We start from the raw sequence: 25,372 nt of genomic DNA on the forward strand, positions 1-25,372 counted from the left end.
AGAGTTCTGGGATTTTTCCATGTCTGGAGTGAGTGATGCTACAGGAAGTGCAGGATTCCTATGAGCGAAAGGTCTTGAAAGCTATAGTAGTGTGTATGGGCTAGATCCCAACTGCAGAACCACAGAATGGTGTAGGTTGGAAGAAGCCTCTGAAAGTCATCTGATCTAGCCCCAGAGCAGGGCCAGCTTACAGCAGGTTGCTTAGACCTTAGTCTCATTGTGTTTGGAGTATCTCCAAGGATGGAAATTCTACAGCTTCACTGCGCCTCTCATCCAAGGATTGATTACCCTCAGATTAAAAAGAAATTTCTAATATTAAAAACCTGTTATTTTTCTGATTGTTCTAATACTTGAGATACTGACCATCTAGCAAATGAGATTACTAGGGATGGTACAAACCAAAAGGCCAGGAAGACAGTAAAAAAATAGTGAAAAAAACAAACAAAAAAGGTAGTAAAAAACCCCATCTCTTTTTCACATTTGCTATGGTTTCTGTGCATCTTTTTCCTTCATGAAGCCTTCATGTGACCTTATTTTTAGCATATTTTAAACCTGCCTAAATATGCAAATTTCCATGCCTAAAAATACCAAACATTAAAATATGTAGAAAATATGCAAAGTGCAGAAATCTGTTTCTAAAAAAGGGAAAACTAACAACTTTTTTTTTAGCAATGTGATTCATTATTTAAGTACTCTAGCCAGAATGATAAACTAGAAGTTGTAAATGCTGAAATGTGTTCAGGTTTTCCGGTACTCCTATCCCACTCTATTCTCTCCAGTGGAGCGCTGCGAAAAAGAGGTTTCATACCTTTGTGCTTTCTGTTTCATGCTTGTTTGGTTTCAGAGTAAAGCCAGGATTCCCTTTGGAGGTTAATTGGAGGAACAGAGATACCTTCTTTAGATGGAAAAATATTTGTTCTGGATTTAATTATAAAAAAGTGTTTCCTGGGAAAAATGTAAAACCAGAGATTCTATTAGGAAATATGCTTAGTTGATATTGTATTATCCAGTGTTGAAGCTGAATATCAGGGAGATGTGCTCCATGGTGGACTACAAAGAGATGCTTCTCTGAACTGAAATTCAAGGCTGTTTCAACCAGTTCCTTTAGCTTGTCATCACATAGATGATCTGTATGGGTGGAATTCTTGTAGCCACACTACAGCTGAGATCACCTGTGCTGATGGCTGCTACTAAACTGTGTTTAACATATATTGTCTGTTCAAAAATCTTACAGTCTTAGAATATAAATTGTCATATGCTAACTTTTATTTGGGAAAAAGTGTTCAGTTTCAAGCATTTTCTGTAAGTCTGTTCACTCATAAGCATTGGTGTGCTTGAAAAGATTTAATTGAGAAAGGCAAACACTATTAAACTTTTAATCTTCTTTACATCTGAGTAAATTTGTGGTACTGCTGGTGCAAATATAATTGATGTCTTTAAATAGTTAAAGGTCTAGTCTTTATACTCCTTTTCTTCCAAGTTAGCTCACCAAGTGTGTATATATAGAGCTACATCTGCCTTGGTAAGTAATGCAACCCAGTAGGAGAAGATTTGTAGAATGAAGTGGTGATGAGGAGCCCCCATCACACTGAGCCTTTCAGAGATTTTATGGAGACCAGAACTTGTTCTGCCATGTAGGCCAAATTCCCATTAGCTGTGCTCCCAGAATGAATCTTTCTGGTTTGGTTTCATTTGCAGGCAACAGATGGGGAGGAATTTTATTTAAAGAGGAAAAGGAAATAACTTTTGATACCAAAAATAGAATGTTCAGTAGCATTCAATTGTAATATATCAGAATGAAGATAAGGGGTCGAGTACTACCTGTGCAATTTACTGTTTTCATACGAAGTTAGAGAGTGCTTTACTAAGTACTCTTAAATGATTATTAATTAATTTACTAATATGATGCTTCTCTTTCCTTCTTGCACCACATTCTGTAATCTAGTTATGATTAACAGTTCTGAAGGAGACAGAAGAGAGCCGCCTTCCCTGCGCTTCACCACCACTTGGTAAGTACCCTGACATTTCTCCATGCCATTTCTAACTGGAAACGTGACAGTGCTTGGCATCCAAAATACGATCTGATTGCAGCATACCGAAGTAATATTACAACCTTTCTAGGGTATGCAAGGGAGATCATAATTTTCTTAGAGTGTATCAAGTTCTCTAACTTTTTAAGCAAAAGTAGGTGTTAACAGATATGTGTTTTTAATGTGGGTATATGTATGTGAAGTGAACTGTAAGCTAATCTGTGTTCCAGAGCAGTGGCTTGAACGTCTTGTTCACCCAAGGTAATCTTATTGTCAAGGAATATATTGTATTTTGCTGTTGGTTGTAGGAGGCATTCCAAAGTTCTGTAGTTGTGGGGGCTGTGCAGTTAAACCTGCTACTCTGAGCTAATCTGTGTCCTTTGTTCTTAATTCAGAACACATCTGTGGTCTCTGAATTTATAGAATTACTGTAATAATAATGAAGAACGGTGCTTTATTCTGTACTTTAAGGCTGCATTAATGTATTTTTCTCTGTTTTCAGTTCTTTCTGCACTCTGTGACAATGCAGCAGTCACCCTTCACCCGTGGGCATTGTGAAATGATGAGGCGGTACCCTTCTGTGGAGTACACATTGATAAGGCCTTGAGACCATTATTCCCTTGGCTAAGCTTTTGTTAGAAGCAAAGAGATGGGAGCCATTTTGTCATATAGAAGTGCAAATATGTAAAATGAGAGAGTTAAGGGTTTTTTTTCCCTGTATGCCCTTTCTCCCCTAAGGGCTCAATCTTTTTATGCTTGCATCAGTGAAACTCAGGAGTAATTCTGATGAGGTCTGTGAGAGTGCACAGCTGATGTAACTGGAGGCAGACACAATCAAGCATAATCCATAGAATCACAGAAGTATTTGGGTTGGAAGGGACCTTAAAGATTGTCCAGTTCCAATCCTCCATTCTAATATCCCCCTGGGCTGGGACACCTCCCACTAGACCAGGCTGCCCAGAGCCCCATCCAGCATGGCCTTGAATACTGCCAAGGTTGGGACATCCACCACTTCTCTGGGGAACCTGTTCCAGTGCCTCACCACCCTTACAGTAAAGAATTTGTTCCTCAACTCTAATCTAAACCTAATCTTTTTTCAGTTTGAAGCCATTCCCACTTGTCCTATCATTACAGTTCCCGATGGAAAGTCCCTCTTTTACTTTCTTGTAGACCCCCATCAGTTACTGGAAGGTTGCTATGAGGTCTCCACGCAACCTTCTCTTCTCCAGGCTGAACAGCCCCAACCTTCTCAACCTGTTTTCATAGGGATGGTGCTCCAGTCCCCTTATCAACTTGGTGGCCCTCCTCTGGACTTGCTTCAACAGTTCCATGTCCTTCTTGTGTCGGGGACACCAGAACTGTATGCAGTACTGCAGGCGGTGTCTCTTAAGAGCAGTGTAGAGAGGGAGAATCACCTCCTTCAACAGTGCACATTGCCAGCTCATGTTGAATTTTCTGTCAACAATCACCATTCGGTGGTGGTTGAGGCTACAGAGAATTGTAGTTCTCGCTGCTGAAACAGAACTGAAGGGAAAATCACTCTTTAGTTGAACTGAAGGACTGGAAGAACCTTCCTTGCCTAGGCAATGTATTCAGCACATCGACTTACTGACCACTGTGGCAGGCAGTGTCGTGTTTTCCTGGCTTGTCTTGGAAAATATTTTGCAACTTCCCCCAGACATAAATTCTGGTGTGTAGCTGCATTCCAGATCTAATAATAAACAGAAACCCTCTGGATGGGCTAATGGAAAGCTATTTTTGGAAATTTACTATATTAAAGGCTTTCTGATATGGTAACATAGACTAGGGGCTTTTGAATCAAAATTGTTGTAAAGGAAGCTTTTAAATATATGTTCTAGATAAGGAGAAATAAACCCCAAATAAACAAACTAGCTTCAGCTACACACATGCAAAGAAAGCATCATCTTGAAAAGGGTATGCAGTAGTCATCCTTGTAAATCCATTTGTATCCACTTGAGGCAGGTCTAGTTTATCCCAGAAGCATCAGAAAGAGGAAGGAAGACAAATGGAGATGGTGAAAAACAGAAGAAAAAAAGCAATCCTTTCAGTGCTGAGCTACTTGATGAACTGTGGTTTTTTTATTTATTGTGTAAAAACTCAGCTAGGAAGTTGGATTTTAACAACTGCACAATAGTTGCAATGAAAAATAGGAAAATTTCTCTCGTGTGAATGTGATGTGAGTGTGATAGTCTTTTGTCACACTTTGGTATTTCTTAGGCTGGGGAACACGATACTGTGTGTATAAGTTAGCTGTTTGTTGTTACAAAAGAGTACCTGTGCCAGGCAATCTACTGAGAGAGTAGGTGTCATAGATCTACTGTGTGGTAGTTGTGAGTCACATTGTTTAATGCATTGGGAGAGCTTGGTAATCGGAGTGTAGCAATGAGGCCATTGGGAACTGGGATGTAATGTGCAGTAAGGAGAGTTTTGTGTACCAGACATGTCTCATCATTCATAACAGGGCTGTAAACAATAAAAGAGACAATAAACTGAAGGGTGGGAAGAAGGCAGAAGTGATCAATAGGGAACATGCTTAACACAGCATACTTTCCTTACTGCAGCATACTCTGTCTTGCTGTCACTTCCCTCAATTGCCTGTTACTCAAACCACTGACAGGCGTTGGAGAAGCAGCAGATCTCACATGGTACAGCTACCCATTCCTGACCTGCAGCTGTTCAAACCTCTATTTGCTTGTCAGCCAGCCATTTGCTGGGTCTTTTTTGAAATGCTAAGATGAATCACAGCTCTTTCCCTAAAGAAGAAATAGTGTCATTCCTATCCAGATGCACTGAATACAAATTTCAGTCTTTCCCCAGGCTGGCCCTTGAAGCCTGTGCTGCTGTCATTTCTTCATTTGCCCCAGTCACTGCCAGTCCATGAGCCTTTTCTGCAGCTGGTGAATATGTGGTTTGAACTGGAATAGGCTCACAACTTTATATGATAATGCCTGAAAACTGTATGATCACATACAGTAGCAGAGAGGAAATATTTATCTCCCACTTTTGCTGTTCAATTATATTCAGTTACGTATTTTTATTTATTCACTTTATAAAGTTTATTTATTTTCCGTATTTTTTTGTGTAGTGATGAGTTAAACATTCATGTAATGCCTAGCACAGTGCCACTGTGAACACTGTGAACAACAGAACATTTTTTTAATGTATGTGTATATATATATGAATATATATATGAGATATTAATATTATAATATTTTAAAAGTATTAAAGAGTCAGAGAGTGCTTTTCTGTGGTACTGAATCATACAGAGTATCTGCAGTCACAAAAATCCCCTAATTTTTTCCCTGCATTTCAGTGGTATTTTAAAAAGTGTTTTGCTTTTGTATTTGCTTTCATTGTGGATTGGAAACTCTTTGTGCAGTTATGTGTTGTGAGAATTCTTGGGGGGAAAACCCCTGGTATTAGAAGAGATAGTGTGTTTGATTTCAATGGTGAGGGCATGCCTCTGAGTTCTACTAAAAAGCCTAGATCTCCAGATTTTCTGATTTACTAGAGGCGTCATGTTTTTAGACTTAAAATAGTGGCCCTGCTGTCTCTGTGCCTTGCACCCTTGCATAAAATAGCCTTGACAACTGGCAATGTTCTAGATAACAGCTAATAACTCTTACATCGTGCATGCTAGTGACTTAAGGGAGTTCTCTGTAGAGAAAGAACTTGAGCGAGACTTAGAGATCCAGTGACACCAGAGGCAATTCCTCGGACACACAGGAAAGGAGGGTGCTATTTCTATATTTCCACAGAATGCTCAACAAGCACTTGGTATAGTGGGTAGGAAGGTAGCCTGGACTTGAGCATGTAGTAGAGGGGAGTGTGTAGCACTAAGAATCAGGTGCTTCTGCCACTGATGCTGATACATTTCTTTTCAATAATCCTGGTGGCCAGAGACAAAACACTTGCTGCTGCAGTGCTCTCAAGTACTGCACAGGAGAGGTTACACTTCAAAATCTTTCTCACTTTACTTATGGTAGGATCCCTTGGGTTTGTATTTTCTGCCAGTTCTCACCAGTATGGTGACATATGTGCCTGGTTTTATTCTGTAGAGGGGCAACAAAACATTTTAAACAATTTATGACTAATCTAAAAAATGTGTCTAGTCTGTCTGTGTCACTGTAACACATTTAAAGAATTGTGTGTGTGAACTGCAACAGACAGATCTGAGATGCAAAACATGATATTCTTTCTTGAGCAGAAGCTGTAGTGGTTTGGGAACTGCTAGGCTGCTCTGGAAACCTTTAGTGCTTTCCTTAACATTGCATATGAACTGTCTTCCAATTCAGACCCCATTTATAATTACTTAATTTATACTTTATTTATTATTAGTTGTAGTGCAGTTATCTTAAAAGAACATCACAATCACAAGTTAATTAATGGTGGACTATGGTAGAGTTAAGTTTTCCCAGCTCTTTTGCATGTATCACAATGCAGAATTTAATTGTATAGTCACAAACTACTTTTTTTCCAGAAATTGTACTTTGTTCAGTGTACTGCACAAGCAGTGCACAACAGCATTATGCTTTCTCTTCTTTATTCAGTGAAGGTCTGCTGCACTCAGTTTAAGCATGTTCCCAGCTACATAATTTAAGATTTTTCAGCTCTGGTCATCACAGTGTTTGTACTTGTCTTCAAGTATTCCAAATCTATCTGGTATTTGGTTTTCACACTCTTCCTTATACTTCACAGTATTAGCATTATTTCTGATCTATAGAAAGAAAACTGAGGCACATTCTCCAAACTGTTCATAGTTCTGTTTCCCCATCCATTGGATAGTTTTAGGATAATAAATGCTGGTACTAAGGCAGTGTCTTTTCCCTTAAGTGCTTTACAGAGTACAATTACATACTGCATTTTTCCCCACTGAGTAAAGCTGATGTTTTGAACCTTTAGACCCAGCAGAATCCTATTTTTGTCTGGTATTTCCATCATGCATTGTTTTAAACACTCTGTCCTGCAATTGAAAGTGCATTCTATGACCCTCCTGACCCCCACCACTGGTACTTTAACAGTAAAAAAAATCAAGCCCTACAAATTTAGGGCCTGATCTTCCATATATCATCTGTGTGCCAGGTTTACCTATGGAAGTGGTATAAGGGGAATTGCTGAGCTATAGGGAGCAAATGAAAAAGTGCCATGGTATTCTAGAAGCACACTCATAACAACCTGATCTGCCGTAGAGAAGTCGAAGATATATTTGAATCCATCCATGTGAACTGCCAAATAAACTTTCTGCTGAATGCTTTTATCAGGGGAAGATGTGTTCAGATTGTATCTACTGAAAAATGAATTTAGGAGTTTATATAAATACATGTGGAGCCTTACAGCCTATAGAGGAGTTTATATAAATACATGTGGAGCCTTACAGCCTATAGAGGTAGGTTCACCTTTGTTGCTGTCTCCACCTCCAGCAACTGTTGTCCATATGAACTGGAAAATTACCTAGATCAGCTTCTGGCTTAAAAAAAACTTGTAACCTCTTGATTTTGGTTCAGTTATGAAAATCTGGAAGATTACCACTATTCCAGATTTAACTATGGAACACAACAGAGGTCTGGACGGCCCATTTGCATAGGTCTACTGCATTTATCCTATGGAATAATTAGTTTCAAAGTGAAGAAATGTTTAAATGCCCTTCTATCCTACTTTGCTTATGCTAAGCTGAACTTAGGCAGGAAGAGAGGTGAGCCAGTTAAGAAACAAAGGACTTGTCCACATTCAGAGGGATTGAAAATAAACAGGAGCCTTCACCATGAGTAGGTTATTGATGGTAGATCTCAAGAGCAACTAGTCTCATACTGGAAAATGTGTTGTGTAAAACTGATGCTCATTTCTCCTGATATAAGAATATGTCTGATGTTAGTGAGAAGGATCACAGTTGAAGGGAACATTGTCTTCAGGACAGGAATTGGAAAATACAGGCCTTGTTGCTTTCATGTTAGGCATGGCAGGAACATTGCTCATTTTCTCAGTGCTGGTTCTTAATACAGCCAAGTGTCAGAGTAAAGCTTTGTTGGACAGGATGTAAAGACGAGTTCTGGAGAAGAAAAACTTGTGCAATACATGTATAAAGAACATGTTATCCCTGTTTGGCAGTAATTCAGGTTGTGCCTAATGCTGCTGTATACAGGGATGAATTTGCTGCTTTTACTAATCTTTGTATCACTCCTGTGAAATGAATATTAAGTAGCTGGTGTTCATTTTTACACACTGGCAATTTGTTCAACCAGGTTGCCTTCCTGAGTAACTTTAATCTTATAGATATTAGTGGTATTACACTGGTGTATCTGGAAAGAGAAATGAGGGCATCGAGACTGCAACTGTCAAAGGTCATTCAGTCAACCTGTACAAATGCTGAGTTTAGAACACAGCAGTGTTGGATATCCAGTGCCCATATCCTGTGCCCATAATCTCAGCCTCATACCTCAGTGATTTCAAACCTGCCATGTCTCGTCTGTGCCTCTTGGATAATTATTGTCTGGAAAGTCTGACTTAGTTGACGATATTTGTTTCTAGATAAATAAAGGCATGTTGTCTTTGCATTCCTTATCTCACCCCTCCCCCCAACCCCCCTTTTCTCATTGTGACCAAAACTGTTACTGAATACTGTGGTGGTTTTTTAGACAAAAAAGTCACAGGCTGGCCTACTAGGGGATTTTCTTAACTGGTTGCACTCATGAAGTATAAATTGTATAATCAGTTGCAGCTTTCACATTGCCCTACTCACACAGTTTCTTCCTTGCTTAGTATCTCTGTAGGATAAATCTAAGCCAGCATAAAATAGGAACACAGCCAGGATTCTGAGAACACATGATTTGTGAATGTTTCTTCAGAAGATTTGTGATAGGCCGTGCTATACCCCTAGTCCTGCCCCTTGCATTCTCGTCACTGAACCATTTTTAAAATCCTGGATCTGTCTCACCATTTTTTCCGACCTTATGCCAGCACTATTTGTAGTTTCCCCACCTGTTACTGGATGTATTGCGTTGTAGCTCACTGCATATTGCTCTACAACTTCAGTGTGCCAACAGACTGACTAAAGTTCTGTATATAAATTACAATATACTTTTCCCAGTTTTTCTTTTGCACATTTCTAATATGTGCAAAGCATCTATCAAAACTTCTAATATTATTTAGTCCATGATCTGATCTGTCTTGTGAGTTGCACTTACCCAGACAAGAACCATTAAACCAAAAAGACACCCTCAAGAGGCTAGCTCAAGGGATAAGGCAGTTCAAGTGTAGTGGTTCCTTCTAAAAAAATGAATAGAAATACCTCAGAATGTGAGGTTTGAGGGCTCTTCTGATCCATGGAAGGTATGACCTTGTGTAGCGTTGCCTGGTAGTCACCACGGCTTGAGGGTTTGCCCTGCTTCATTACATCTTTCAGCACTCACATTGCAGTCTGATTGTTATTATGTATCACAGTACTGCCTGGTGATACTGTGGCAGAGACCAGATATTGAATGTTTCCTGCGGCTCTCTGCCTTGAACCTTCTCTGAGAGCCGGGGCCATCCGCAGTGCAGGATGCAAAGCTCCAAGCGCGGCCTACAAAGAGTAGGAACACCCCTTCAAGGGTATAAGGGACCCTGAATGCCTGAGCAAGCCTGAAATACTAGAATAATGCTAGATATTTTTGGGTGCGGGCTACACACAGACTGGAGAGACAAACATGGAGGTGAAGGGTGTTTGGTAGGTAAAGCACACTATAATCATAGTTGTTGTGTAGGCTCCTCAGGGCTTTTAGTCAGACAAAGCATCTGCTCCAGAGAATTTATGTTCTAGGTGGACATTAAGGACCAAAGGAAGCATTGCTCACACTGTTTCAGAGATGGGACAGTGCAGCACAACAAGCTTGTTTCTCTCAGTGAGAGTAGTCTAACAAGCCAACACTTAGCTTTTGGGGAAAATTTTATCTGAATTGACTTGCTCAAGGTCACACAAGGGCATCTTAAGCTGGCATGATCACCCCATATCTCAGCCCCGTGATTTTCCTTCCGCACAAAGGGTTGGCAAAAGCCAGTGATGTCAGTGCAGTCAGCGTTTTCTCCATACCCCTGAAGCCCAAGCTACGCTTTGGTAGTATTTGTCTGTCCCATAAATGTTTCTTGCTACACTTCATCCATGGCTGAATTTCAGGGACAGAGTAAGTTGTGTCTATATATAGCTGATGGAACACTTCGGGATCTCCTGACAATGACAGTTGCTACTATGAAGCTAGCACTGCATTTTTTCAGCTCTTTCTTAATTTTTATTTCCAAACCTGTACTTTGAAATACTATACTTTTAAAAAAGTAATTAGCTACTGTATAGTTAATATCACCATGTATGAGTAGCGTGAAGAATTTTCAGAGCCAAAGTTTGTGCCTCTTGGTGCATAAATGTGGGAGGGCTAATATGCTTAGTGCCCATAGTGCTTTTCCTTAGCTCAGACAAAGAAATTTGGTTCCTAGATCTATGCTTCTCTTCTCTGCTCTCTTTCTGTTTTCTCTGTATGTGTTCATTTCAGGAATATGAAGCAAGTTTAAAGTTTATTCATACTGTCCTTACCTAATGAATCTAATTGCTTTTTTTATTTTTATGAACTTACAATATAGTGTGTTTCTTAAATTGAAGAAGGCAGGTTATATTTAGTGTATTAAAAAAAAAAAGTGATGTCTCTTGAAATCCAGTAAATGATAAATACATTTTTAACACATCTCACCTTTCTCCTTAGCTTTGCTCAGGAAATGTATGCACAATTTTTAACAGAATCCAACATTTTGAACCAATTTAAATTATCATTATCTTATTTAAATAATTCATATTCTTGTTGGTTAAGCTTTAAACTAGTGGATATTTGCTACAAGCAGAAATACATTTTATGTACAAGTGACAGTTATGACATGCTGTGAAAGTTAAAGGGCTTTTTGATCCCTTTTTTAAGATCCTGTTAACAGTTTACACAAGAGAATAATTAGTTTGAATTTCTTTTCTATTACCTTTCATTGACTTCTTTATTGAGAAACCATTCTATTGTTCTTTTTCACAAAGAAACAGACAAACAAAAAGACTATGATTACTTAAAGACTCACTGACTGACTGAGCTCTCATGAGGTTCTTTATTTTTCTGTGGCCTTTCTGAGATAGTTTTGGCAGATATGAACTATTGCTTTCCTATACAGAAGTGCTAAAACTGAAAACTAATGGTGATTATTTCTACATCAGTTGATTGTTTCATGGGCAATTATTTAAGTAGAGAAATCTGGCTTAATTCTTAGTCTATATCTCACTAAGTTCGAATAGAGGAATGATCTGGTGAAATGTGATGGTCAGCATTTTTGTTTTATTAACAAGTTGTGGTTTTATTCTCATTCTAAGATTTTGTGAGAGGGAAGAATAAGAAGCGTGTTGAAGGATTGAACGTCTGAGGAACAGTAAAAAATGCAGACTGAGTTCTTGAGAGAATGGTATGATGGCTTTTGACAAGTAAATGAATGTTAAATAAAAAATGTGTGAAACACTTTCCATTTCATTAAAACGAATGATAAAGATTGACTTTCTTTAGTTAGAAAAGCCCTTTGATTCTCAAGTAGCTTAATGGAAAGCACGCTGGGAGGTATTTGTGTGACCTCACAGACCTGCTGCTCCTGTTAGGAAAGCTTGTTTGGTACTCCTCATACATGGAAAGTGATATCTGGTTGCCACAGGCATCATTCTTCTGGTTAGGCCCTTGCTAACATTTATATTAGCATGAACTACAACTGCACACCTTTTGCCAAATAAAAGATAAAAACAGTTGACAATTCAGCTCTGCTATCTCCATTTCTTGTCTCCCTGTGCAACCTTATTTCTTCTAATTCATTTGGCAATCATGAGTATTCTTTTTGTCTTGCCACATTGTAAACAAACTCTGTCATTTCTACCTCAACTCTACTTGCTGACTCTCTGGTATCTTGCCATGTTAACTTAAAACTACCTATCCATGTAGTTCATTGTGTTTCTTTCTTTTTCTCTGTTTCTGACTTATGTTCTTTCTTTCCTGCTCAGGTTGCTAATCTCTGTTTTGATTTTATTTCCTTTCTTCTTAGGCACACATAGTTTGTAGCAGTGCAACTCTGCCAGCTTTAGTGGAGATAGTTCTAACCTACCTCTGATGTGGAAATAAACTGGTTGAAGCAAACTGCTTTATTCATACTACTGTGCTAGGCACAGCTTTGCTTTTCTCTTGTTGAGCTGAAAGAGGCATCTCCCTTTCCACTTCAAGTTTGGCATCAGAGTTCCATTTTGGCTCTTCTTCCACTACGGACCTCCATTCATATGCTTCTCATTACCATCTGCACAGTTAGTTTATAAAATTAAATTAAAGTAGTAAACAAAATACCAGATACTACTCCTAAAGCTCCATCTATAAATATCTCTTCTGCCTACTCATGCTCTCTGATTAAGAGGCAGTAAGCAGTTATTCAGAGAAGCTAAAACATGTCAGATTCCATCAAGATAGGCAGGTGGTTTTGGTTTGGTTTTTTTTTAATGGGGCTATTCCATTTAGTTTTCTGTTTTATAGACAAAAAGCCCAACTTTCTGAAAATGCACACTGAAAAAGTTGAAGTCCCCTATATTTTTTGATTCCAAATGGACTAATATTACCTAGCCAAAGTGGATCTTGAAATACTTACTTTTTAAAATCTCTCAGACTAGCTGAGTGGGACTGTGGTTCTAGCTTGGAACAATTTGGTTCTAGTTTGCTTGGAACAATTAAACATTTTTGTTTCATTTTCTTTGTTATCAAAGTACTATTTACATACATACCAAGTAAACATGAAAAAATGAACAATACCTTTGCAGTAGTGGCTAGGTATGCTTTGAGTAAATCCAGTTATTTTATGAAAAAACTTCGCAAACTTCTTTTAGAATTCTGGAAAATTTGGCTAGACTTACTTTTGATTCATAGAAATCTAGGCATGGATCTGACTCTAGTCCTAATCCACAGTGTGATTGGATATTCTTTGTCACCATCCCACCTCAGTTTTTATTTCATGACACAGGCCCCCTGGCCTGTGTTACAGGGTGAAGGCCAACATATAAAACATGGGTTTTAGCTAATACCTTCCTGCACGAAGCCGTCAGTACCTGTAAGGCTCACCTGTACTGCACGATGGGGAAGGGTGCGGTACCGTGTGACTTCATCCACATGGATCCCCAGACAAGGCAGTGCTGAGGAAAGGCACAAAGCTGGTTGCAGTGCCTCACCTCTAATGAGGGAGTGCATGAAAGGTCACAGGTTTCATTAGTGCAGGAGAGCTCTTTGCATGGGGGACAGCTCTGAGTCAGAGCATTACAGATTTATGTCTATACTTCTAGGGCTTCTCTGACTTCTGCATTTCCTTTAGAAATTCTTCTGTGCTTTGTATGGTGAAAAAGAAGAAATGGTTTTACTGACTTCAAAGGCTTAAATTATCATTTAGGTGATTGCAATTGGACTATTTCAACCACAGGTGACTACCGAGCTATAAAAATAAACCACACAAATTACACCAGCATACACTTTAATGTGTATCTATGTGAACTAATTTGTTTTGTAATTGCAATTTGATATTGTCTGAGAGTATCCTAAGAGAATGCTCATCTGCACTTGAACAAAAAAGTCTAGGCAGCATTCACCAACATTAGTTCATTATATAGATGGAAGTGTAGCAACTTTGAGAGTGTTTGCACTGAGCAGGCAAAAAGCATGTGGTTCTGACTTTGCTGCTTAGATTTGGAATTTCATTTTTGGACTGTTTGTCTTACAGTATGTGCATCAGTCTTCAGAAGTTCAGCTTGCTTTTATTGCATGAAGTGTTTCAATCCTTTTCTGAATTCCGATTTGCAACCTTAGTACTGCAATTCCAATTTGCAACCTTAGTGCTGTATTTATGAAGTTTTTTTGAGCTAGTGAGTAGATATTTTCTGTGCATGTATGCATGTTCTTCTATATTGCATTGTTCTTCTATATTCTTATGGGCTAGAAGATGACTTGGCAGAAAGCAGAGCTTCAGTTAGCAATATGAAATAGAGGACATAAGCTGTAAATTATTGTGGTTATTCATCTACATTGGCTTAGAGACCTACTGTTGTCTTTACTAAACATTTTCCCCTTGTATATGAGTTTGTCATTTACAGCTTTTAAAAGCTCAGCTTTGGTGAGCATTTTCTTTTCCTAAGTGAGGATGGAATTGTATCCTGTGTGGCCACTGCTAGCGAGGATGACCTTGGCTTATGATAGGTGCAGGTATTAATGACAAGCTACATGAAGAACATAGTAAACTTGCCAATTCCCAGAAGAAACCCTGTTACTGGGACAACTGAAATGATATGGCACGGGAGATACGGGACAAGCTTGCCAGGGTGCTTGATCTCAGTGCTATCCTTTTGGATTTTGCTCTATGGGAAACACGGGTAAATGGTTCCTGTCACACGTATGTGAAGTTACTGGTTCTACGGGCCTTTGTATGTGCTTCTTGGTGCCTGCTTTTGGATTTACTGAGACTGTTTCCTAGACAAAAATATATGCATTGCTTTTTAAAGTTGTGCTTCCATGCTTTCTGGTTAACTCCAGACCTGATCTCCAATGGAAATTGTTTCATCTCTTGAGTGTCCTTGTCTGTGCTGGCTCGTGTGATCCTTAATCCGAAAGTGTGAAGTGGCTCAAGGACAGATACCGACTTCAGACTAATGATAAACTGTGCCAAACTACATTAGCAAATCATAGACGGGTCTTGAGAAGTAGAAATACATATCAGTAGGAGGGGAATAAAAAGACAAGTCTGTGTCAAATCGTAAGGCACGACAGACAGGCAGACGAGCTCCCGCAGCCCCCTGCCCATCCTTGCTCTCCCGCAGCCCATCCCCGGCTGCCCGGTGCGGGATCAGCGCCCACCGCCTCCCGCCGCCCGCAGCGGGGCTGGGACCGGGGCCGCCGCCCGGAGCGCCACGTGACAGCCCGGCGGGGATAATAAGCCGCGGCAATGAGCCGCCCTGGGCTTCTCCGAGGGGTCAGCCGCAGGGACCGACAGCAGCAGCCACAGAGGGAGAGAGAGGGAGAGAGAGTGAAGGAGGGCAAGGGAGAGAGGGAAGCAAGGTCACCACACGTCAGCACCTACCTGACAGTTTCAGCCTCTGCTCTCAGCAAGATTCGTCCATATTCACTCCCTGTCACCTTGGAAAAAGGAAAAAAAAAAAAAAAAGAAAGAAAAGAAAACAGACACTGCTACCTACAACCCATCAGCAAGCAAACTCAAATTGTAGTAGAAGCCTCAGCAGCTGAAGCTGATCCCCCGGTAGCATGAACAGCATGAACCAGATAGAAACAAACATGCAGTACACCTATAACTATGAAGAAGATGAGTACATGACCCAAGAAGAAGAATGGGACAGGGACCTGCTCCTGGACCCAGCATGGGAGAAACAGCAAAGGAAGGTCTGAAAACAATGTGTTTGTCTGTGTGGTTCTGTACAGAATGATGTCCTCTCTTATTTCCATGCTGTATCTGGAATTGTCAGGGCCGTACAGCAAGGGGTTCTAATAAAACATATTTTACATTGTATAAAACATGTATATAATGTATAGTTGCTATGCCATATTTTGAGGATAAAGCATTTGCTGTTTTTATTCTTAAGTGAAACCTATGTCAGATGAAAACGATTTATGAGAGTCAGGAGGTTTTTTTTATTGCACTGGAAATATCCTGTCAGTATCGCTAGATTTATGTATTAATGTTTCAGTAATTTTTAACTTCGCTTCCTAGGTCCTCCTTTCAGAAAGCAGACTCTGAATTGATGTGTGCGCCTGGTGGATTTTGAAAAAGAGTAAATTGCAATTATAAACAGGGAGATGAATGAGATGGTTCAAAATTGGTGTGCAACAGAACTTTGCAATATTTCTGAGTGGGGACTGAGAAATCACTTTTGAAGTTGCGATCTTGCAAGTCAGCTCTTAGTAGAATATACTCTTCATTCCAACTGAATGATCTGACAAGGAAAGTATTGCCTAGAAATACATCCAGGCTATATTTGGAAAACTGTATTTCACGATTAGGTTCCCACATGCCAGTTCACTGTCTGGGAAAAAAACAGGTCTGTAAATATGTTGGAATATACTGTTGTGTAGGAAACGCTTCTTGCCTTTTAGATGTAAGAAAACTATTGAGCCACCAAGTACTGCCCATGCTCTTTTTCTGAACATAGGCAGAAATTATGATCCCACATCAGTCTTGTTAGTGGTTTGATACTTTAGTAATATTTGCACTTCTAATTTCAGAACACTAAGTTTTAAACAGCACATGGAAAAGAGAGATGAAATATTGTAGAGGATTTGTTACATTCTAATTTGAAAGGTGATGCTGAAGTCACAGCTGACAGATCTGGGATTAAAAGGTTATCTGCTGGTTACAAGAATGGAAAAAAAAAGGGAGGGAGAGAAAGACAGTGCTCTGGACAATAAGGTTGAATATGTATTCTGCATAGCTGAGCAGCTCACTTCAAAACCTAAGTAGAAGGTGCCAGTTAAGATCTTATGAGAGAGTCTGGCCCACTGTTGCAGTCACAGCTTCTGTAAAAGCTATACTATAAATGTATAGCTATAAAAGTAAGGGCTGTTAGAATTGTTGGGGCCAGGGGGTTTGCTTTTCCATTAAAGTTTGTAGAGCTGGTATTTTCTGCTCAAATTTAGCTTAGAGTCTCCTTCCTCCTGTGAGTTTTAGCTGGTTTTATTAATTTTCTTACATTCACACCTGTTCGGATCCTGCTGTATGAATATAGTGGGAGAAGTTCTCTAAGTTGAAGTTCACTTTTCTTGATCTACCAGCTGCTGCAACTCCTAACCAATAATTAAGTTGTACTCATCAACACTGACATTAGTTTTAATTTGACACTCTTCAGATGGTCAACTATGTTTTTCTGTTTTATAAGGAGAATGGAAATTATCTTAGTGCTTAAGTGCTTTAGTGATTTGAAACTGTGCAGCTGTAAGAGGTTGTGGCTACATCTGATTAGGATTCAATTGTCCTGTATTTCAAAGAATGCTGTTTTCAAAAAAAATTGGACAGATTACTAGATAGTCAGCACTCTAATGCAGTTTTCCTTCAATGCAGAGAAATAATCAAAAGTAAAGAGGACTTGGATTAGGAAGATGTTTTTATGTTTACAGTAAGTCTCTTGACTTTTACAGAAAATCAGGGAGTAGCTATACTACATTGAAAATTTTATGTTTCCATTCCCTGAACAGACAGCACTTCAGCAGAAAGTCAGATTTCAACACTGATAAATTAAAGCAGACTCTGCTTTACTCCCAACTTTATGTTGCCAGTTCCCTGGGTTTAGTTTTAATACTAACATGATAACATATTTAAATAAAATTTAGGAGTGGGGATCCTTACTCCTTGTCTTGGAAAGGAGTCTGAATTATTATTACATGAAAAGTACTTGCATGATAAAGGGTTGGTTAAACCTTGTAAAATTTTAAGGCTTCTATCTTTCCTAATTCATGCTAAGACAGTGGCAGAAAGCGCTTTCTTAATTCCTTATTTATTAGGAGAAGGTTGCAGGTACATGGGCACAGATCTTTGTTCTAACTGGTAATATAATATTGAAAAATGATCTCAGTGGAGCCCTGGCAGTTGGCAGCATATATTTTCTATTAGACAGTCTTGGATCAAACCAAAAATAAATGCCATTGTTTCTATTGTGGGCTGCCCTCTCCAGACTTGCCATTTCAGTGATATGCCTGGTATGAAATCTGTCAACAGATGCTGGTAACACATGATGACGTCCATAGGATTACAATGGATGTGACACCTAATTATAACCATGGAGTGGAGTATTATGGTCTGCTGTAATCCAGGCTCCTTGGTGGTCACAGATGCCCCAAAAATATGAAGTACACTATAGGAAAGAAAGATGAGTTGTGGTTTAGCTCTGTCTGAATGTGAGCAACAATTCAAATGCTTTCATTGAGGTAACATTTAGCCTGTGTCAACTCAGGAAATCAAGAAAATACAACAATTCAACCATTTGCTGCAATAGACACTATTGGCAAAAACTTAAACGGGATCATATGATTGGGCATTTCCAGCAATAACTTTAAAGAAAGACTAAATAACAAAAAAAAAAAAAAAAAAAGTATTTTGAATGGACATCCTGTAGATGTCCATTAGTAGAAATGGACAGTAGATGTCCAATAGTAGAACAGACAGAGTAGATGTCCAATAGTAGAAACTAATTAAAGAATTATGGCCTTGGTGTCTTTTGAACCTGTAGATGGGTACCATGAGATTGGAAACTTCTACAGTCTGCTCCTTGACCCAGTACACTTCCTGCCCACATGTGGCTAAGCAGTGGCTGAAAGATCTATGGGAGTGGCCCCTTGTTTCTTCAGTACTACACAGAAATAAAAAAAATATTGGAAGTACTTTTGGAAAAGTCTGTCCAGAGAGGGTGGGATTCTCTTCTTCATTCTGCCCCGTAACCCTAGACAAGGTCAAGTCACCTCGTTTTTCCCATTGGTAGAAAGAGGCTGGCCAGTGATAATTGTAAGAACTGGTAGAAGTGATTTGTTCTATGGTCTGTCAGACTAGAGTTCAGCCCTACCCTGCTGGACTGGAGTGCGAACAAAAGTCATACTAGCTTATAGTGGAAGACTTAAAACATGGTTTCTCTTTTCTCCATAATAAATATATTTCTCCATAATAAATATATTTCTCCGTAATAAATGTATTTTTTATATTTCTTAAGCTTCCAAAAAAAGGCTCAACAAATTCCACAAAGCTTTTGGTTTTCACTACCTATATCTCAGTATAACTAAAGGGGACATAGGGAAATGCAGTGTCCCTTAGCTTAGGAAACCAAGCACAGCAGTGCTACTCAAAATGTGCACATACTGTGTTTTTGCAATGTTTGATCTGCCAACACTGCTTAGTCAGCCAGGTGTTTAATAGCACTTTCTTGTTTGTAACTTTTACTATAAATAATTATAGGAGTGAGTGTGCTTTTTTAAACTTTGACATGAAATGTGTTTTGTTAGCTTTCTAAGGAAGACTGAAACAAATGTGATCCCTTCTTCAGGATAGTTGTATTGTAACACACTAAATTGGCTTCACATATTTAATATGTGCCTTCTGCAGTCATTCAAATGTGTCTGACACTATTGAATCAACACACGTAAAGAAAGAACTGGGAACATGTTTCTTGCCTTACTGATATTATTATATGTGGATGATCTTATTCTAGCTGGCTGTGTGGCCCTGGTATCACCTTTTTGTTAATGCAGAAGGGTTTTAATGTAGGTGTCAATGTAATCTCTGACAATTTTGATGGTTTTTTACACTGGTATAGAATAAAGAAGAAGATTTAGAATATTTATTTACCTTGATATTGCCCTCTTTGTGAAAGCAAATCTTGATAACGCTGAACCTTGTGCATGAGTGAGGACTTCAGAAAAGATTCTCAAGGAAAGAAGCTGTATCTTTCCAGTCTTCAGAAGTACATATCAGATTACATTTTCAGTGTGACCTATAAGGATTTATCTGCATTACCTCCTTTGGCTGGTAATACAACTCCTGTTGTCCTTGCAAGTTAAAAAAAAAATGCATTTGGAAGACACATGTATGGTAAATTATTTGGAAGAAGCTATGAGGACTGTGAATGATGGGCAACATCCTTATTGTTGTAGCGTTGCTGCAACTTCATTAAGTTCAGCAGATTTGAGAGGTTCGTTGCAGCCTGAAAGAGAAATTGACCTTGTGTTCAGTCTGACTTCAGTGTCTATAAATAGAGTTAGACTCAGTGTCCCGGATTTACTCTGAAGTTTGCCTGGTCTTCTGTGGATGGAATCTAAATTGATTTCTTATCAGAAACCTCTTCCTGTAAGAATTCTACTGGTGTGTGAGAAGGCAGATATAGTGGAAGGAAACAGCTTTGTTCTTCAATGGAAGAGAGAAATAACAGAGCCTCAATGAATGAAAAAGAAATGTAAGGCAGAAAGAGATTGGCAGGAGAGGCTGGATGCCAGCAGCAGAATTCGGTCCTGTAAACCACTTCTCACTTCTCCAGATTGAAATAATTGTTGTACATACTATAACAATATCTGCAATGTGTAGAGGGAATTCCAGCCTAGGTCTTCCTCTTTTACTGAGATTATCTGGAAATAAAATTAGCTTGATTTTTTTTTTTTTTTAAACCATGCAAAATTCTATCCTTTAATAATGAGCCTTGACATTAGGCTCCATTGCACACACAGAAACCATCCACCGCTAGAGGGTTTTTAATGAGGTGACACTTTTTACCCACTTGGAATACCAGTGGGATTGCTGAGAAGGCACACAGATTCTCCTGTGCGAGTGAGCAGCGTGAACGGGGTCTGGATGTGAATGTAGGAGGTGTGGGGGAAGCAAAAGGTACACTCCTTTCTAAGAGAGTATGAACCTTCAGATTACTTATTCCTAGTACTTACCTCTTAACTATTGGATATTTCTTATAAAGATGAGGGTACTGAGTAGCTTTAGGACTAGTTTCAGGAGGGGATTTATTATACCTGGAGGAAAATCATCCAGACTCAAAAATGGAATGATAATGGGAAAACCATGTGCTATGATAACATATGCCATATCATATGACGAGTCCTACACTGCAATTCTCTCCCTCCCTTACCTTTTATGCAGATAATCAGGATGGTGTAGGTGTCTTGGAAGTTCTGTTTGTTGAAATGCAGGAGTTTCTATTAGTACTAACAATTAAAAGAGCAAACAATTTCACCTTTTTTAGACTTTTTTTCCTAGTATTCAGCAAGTACTTGGCTGTCTTCTATAGGATAACAATGTCTTGCCAAATGATAAAGGCCACTATAGATGCAGAGTGCACCTTTATGAAACATGAAGTTTCAGCACTCCAAGGCCAAATGCTCCTCCAGGGGCATCAAGAATTTCCTTTTCAAACAGTGGATGCCAAAAACTCTAGTATTAAGAACAGACATAGAACATCTCTTGTTTTCTTTTAAATCCTGAGTGCTCTTCAAGTGATGATCTCAGTGGTAAATGGCCCCATATGAGATCCAGCTCAGAACCTAGTAGTCAATGGATGAACTTAATTTTTTTTTTCTGCAACAGCATGTCTTGATTTTTCAGGATCTGCTGTAACTGTCCCAAGTATTAGACACTGATGCAACAGAAGGCCATAGAGTTGCAGTTTCTCTTATCCTATGAAGAGTTGCCATGAGGGCAGAAGGAGTCTCTGTAGAAATATGGGATGTGTTTATGGCTTGTTCTGTACAATTGGCCTCTTTGAGATTAGTGCTTGTTAAAATAGTAACATGTTAAATTCCTCTTACTGATGTTACTTGCATGGAAGGGTGTTTGAGAGGAGCATGCTGAAAGGATAGTGAAACGATCATATTTTGTCAGTGTGCTTCATATTTTGTCTTGGAAGCTGTCGATTTTGTGTGCAGGCCTGAATACTGTGGTGCTGGTATATGAAAAAAAATTCAAAGAAAAGTATTACGAAATTCACTTTACTCGAAATTATTAAGTACGTAGTTTGTTTGAATGGGAAGGTTTTCTTTACCAATACTAAGTGCGAGAAATAAATATATTACTCAATATTATGTTTTCTATTTAAACTCAAATGAACCTCTCAATGTTGACCTGTTCCAGGCTCTGTATGCGTTTATTAAGTATTGTCAAATTGATAACTCCTACAGTCTCAATTCAGCTGTTAATTAACCCCCAGATATCTGCCCAGAACAGAACTGTATGATCATGGAAATAAATTATAAGGACCATTTTGTAATGGGAAGCAAAGGCTACCTCCTACCTTCATGCATAGATACACACCACAGCCTCCCCATAAATTTGTATAGTAAAATGTTAGTATGCAGATATGCTGATCCAATTAGTAAGACAATAAGGATTGGAAGAAAGTATGGATCTGAGTGGGTTTCCATAAGCTGTGACCAAGGTGATTAAGAGCTAAAGAAAAGCTGTGTGTTAAGCAGTGGACTTTGCTATAATCTCTTGTGGGTGGGATGTCTGCATCTTGCTTGAATCTCTGGGTCACTGGAGCGCTGAAGAGAGAGGCTTGGAAGACCTCTAAGGGTTTCCAGCCCTGAGGCTGCAGTAAATAGGGAATCCATGCTCATACAATTGATTGTCCTGTGCAAGCAAAAGCAGGACCGAGGTATATTCTATAAACTAATGAACCTCAATAAGAAAATATCATGATCACACCATCAATATCCAAATCAAAAGAAAACATCTCTGCAAGATGAATTTCGACTGCTTTTTGCCAATGGGGTAACACAATTCAAAATGTTTCATTGAAGCTCTTCTGTCCTTTTACAAGTAAGACAAAAGGAGTTTCATCACTATGATGTAAGAATTGGATATCAAAGACCTAACATAAATTTATCACTGTTGCATAACTTCTGATCTATTTAATGATTTTTAGTTTAGGTAAAATTTTCTGTATTGCACTATACAGTTCTACTGAATTAACTTCAGTAAGACTGAACATCAGGGTTTTCTTTAGTTGTGAATATCTATCTAGATATTGGTAGTAATTTAGAAGTTGTACTGCAGGCCCTGCTTACAGAAAAATGCATTGCATTCGTAGCTGGAATACAGGTGGACATGGTGCAGGAAGAAACATGTCAGTGAAATAGAATTAGATGGGAATTTGTACTGCTTAGCTTTGTCCCAAGTAGAAAAAGTCCCTCCTGTATGTTATTTTATATCCTTGCAAGCAAACAAATATAAAAATGCTTACACAGTTGGCAAAGTTGAGTTAGTTTGGATGGCTTTACTGCCAAGCATAATTTCTTCTGAGCTGTAATTGTTGGAAGAAACAATTTGTAACTGATGTGGTATTCCTTTACTGTGAGCAATGAAAAGTTGCTGACTCTTGAGTCAATATGACTTTTATGGCCATGTGTTCTTTACCATCAGCTGATACCACAAGGAGAATGTATTCACATCAAGCACTCCATTTTTTCCTAAATTAAATTTCATTCCGACTTTGGGGTGATTTTCACATCTTCAGTGTTTGAAGAACATCATTTCATGAAATTCTCTGATAAGGATGTGTGGCATTTGTTCTTATATCACTGGATTTGTTGATTTTAAATATGCCTCAGGTTGAGAGACTTGATGCATAAACGTTATCATAACTAAACAGGTCCTATACAATGCTCTATTTCTACATGAAACTGGGCATGTATTTAAAGATAGAAGTTACCTCTTTCCACATCATTTAACCAGCAAACACAATGTTATGATCACCCTCTGTGTCTGTTTCTGTATCAAGTCTGTAGTAGCTCTTCCTGCTGGCAGTACAAGGAACACTTCAGTACAGATCAAGACAGCATGGGCCTAGTAATCCTTGAACTACTGGTGTGAAAGGCTTACAGAGCAGGTGTTGCTGCTTTGCAAAGCAGAGCATCTGCAGAGACAGAGGCAAAAGACTTCGAAGTGCAATGATCTCTGTTTAGGAAAGTGTCCTGCTTGAAATGGTAGCTTGTAGAAATATACTTCATGCTTTTGAAGGCTTGTCCAGAGGGAAGCAGGTGACAGTTGTTTGGCTGATTTTTAGTTAGTTTATATATTTGGACCTAAAATTTCTGTGTGCACACAGGTGAGAAAATCAATCCTAAATTTGTCCCAGGTGAAAGAAGGGACACTACTGCTCCTGTGTCTGGTCCCGGTTTTCCCTGCTTTGAATTATAATGGCACATCGCTTTATATCTGTCTATCTATATCACTGTCTATCTCCAAAGCAGTGATTGTAATACCTATGTTGCTGGCTTTACAGATGGAAGTGCAAAATGTTTATTGCACTTGATATGAATAAGATGTTCCATTTATTTCAAATGCTTCCTCCCAGCTGCTCTTAACTGCGAGAATTCCTTCAACTTGAAATCTGATGTTTGTTCTTATTTCTCTTCAAAAACTTGTAAGTTAAAGAAGTCCAGCCATCCATTACTTTGATAACTTGCAGAACCTAATTTAGAGCAGAGGGCTTCTAATCTTAACTGCCCCCCCGAAAGAGCTTTGCTCACCCCCACTACCATACCAGGAGTCCATGGAAAGTGACTACCTTCGTCTAAAATTAGCATCTGTGGTTATTCCTTAAGCATCTAAGGAAACACTCATATTTTTTATAGGTGTTGAACACCCAGGCATTTCCACTGACGTCAGGAGGAACTTCTGTCTATTTTGCACCTTTGAAAATCAGCCTGCTCTTTTGGCACTCACAGAAAGGCTTAACCATCTAGCATTAAATGATTTTTTTTAACTCCGTTTCATATTTAGTCTTGACACTGGTGTAGCTTTTCACTGCTGCAAGACTTAAGACATTGCACTTTTGAATGTGAAGAGAACTAGTACCCAGCTGCATTAAATACAAATTTTAAAAAAAAGCAAAAAACCCCAAACACCCAGCCATAAATAATTGTGTAGCTCTGGGGTATTATTTAACCTAGAGGCGTTTCTTTGGGCTATAAAACCCCTCTATAGTCCAAGCTCATCTCCACTTGTACTCTGGAGAGTAGTTCCACCACACATTTTCTTTGGCAGACTAACTGACCACCTTTGATTCTGCTACTATCCATAGACTTCCAGTCCCCTTCATTTGCTGGTACAATGATCTTCTGCTATATACCAGATCACTGAAGAAATTTGAAGGAACTCTCCCTCTTCTTACTGCTTCTAAATCCTAAATCATTTCAATAATGTAGTTTGCAGTGCAGCCCCACAGACAGCTATATCTCCGCATGGACATATTATGTATGATGCACTTATCATCCATCTGGCATTAATATTGAAAGACAAGCAAAACACCATACATGAGGCTGAAGTTGGCTTACTTTCCATGACCAAGCACAGGTCCCAGCATGGCTCCTGTTGAGAAATACACTATAAATAAAGAACTGTGTGTTTAATTGATGAAGCAGCTTATTTATCACAGACACTGTACTGTCTAAAACACTGATGTTTATGCCTTCAGCGGTTCCAGTCATCATTGTTTATTTACCCATCTAAGTTAGGTGCTTTAGAACAGGCTACTTTGTTAAATTTCTGATTCTTATATAATCAAGCCATCCTGAGTAGTGCTTTGCTCTTTAGTCTGTTTTTGTGAAAAGTTCAGGAATTTAGGAACCTAAGCCTCACTAAAAATTATTTAGAAACGCTAACATTTTTCTGAATTTTCTGAAAGTTTGCTGGCTTACAGGATATTCTATAGCTAATGCCTCATTAAAAAATCAACCCAATATGTTTCAGTAGTATCTTTTATTGCAGAAATTAGC

The 25,372-nt window shown here is 38.8% G+C and overlaps 1 protein-coding gene across 1 annotated transcript in view; it reads left to right on the forward strand.

Moving 5' to 3' along the window:
- Window positions 1-15,062: 15,062 nt before the first annotated feature.
- ACTN2 (actinin alpha 2) overlaps window positions 15,063-25,372 on the forward strand; it is a 68,319-nt gene continuing 58,009 nt past the window's right edge. The window contains exon 1 of the mRNA XM_051782837.1: window positions 15,063-15,502. Coding sequence (XP_051638797.1) covers window positions 15,368-15,502 — 135 coding nt within the window. The 5' untranslated portion in view covers window positions 15,063-15,367. The remainder of the gene's footprint in view (window positions 15,503-25,372) is intronic.

The sequence above is a fragment of the Manacus candei genome, unplaced genomic scaffold, assembly GCF_025592945.1.
Source record: "Manacus candei isolate 608988 ecotype Guabito, Panama unplaced genomic scaffold, ASM2559294v1 h1tg000017l, whole genome shotgun sequence".
Lineage (NCBI taxonomy): Eukaryota > Metazoa > Chordata > Aves > Passeriformes > Pipridae > Manacus > Manacus candei.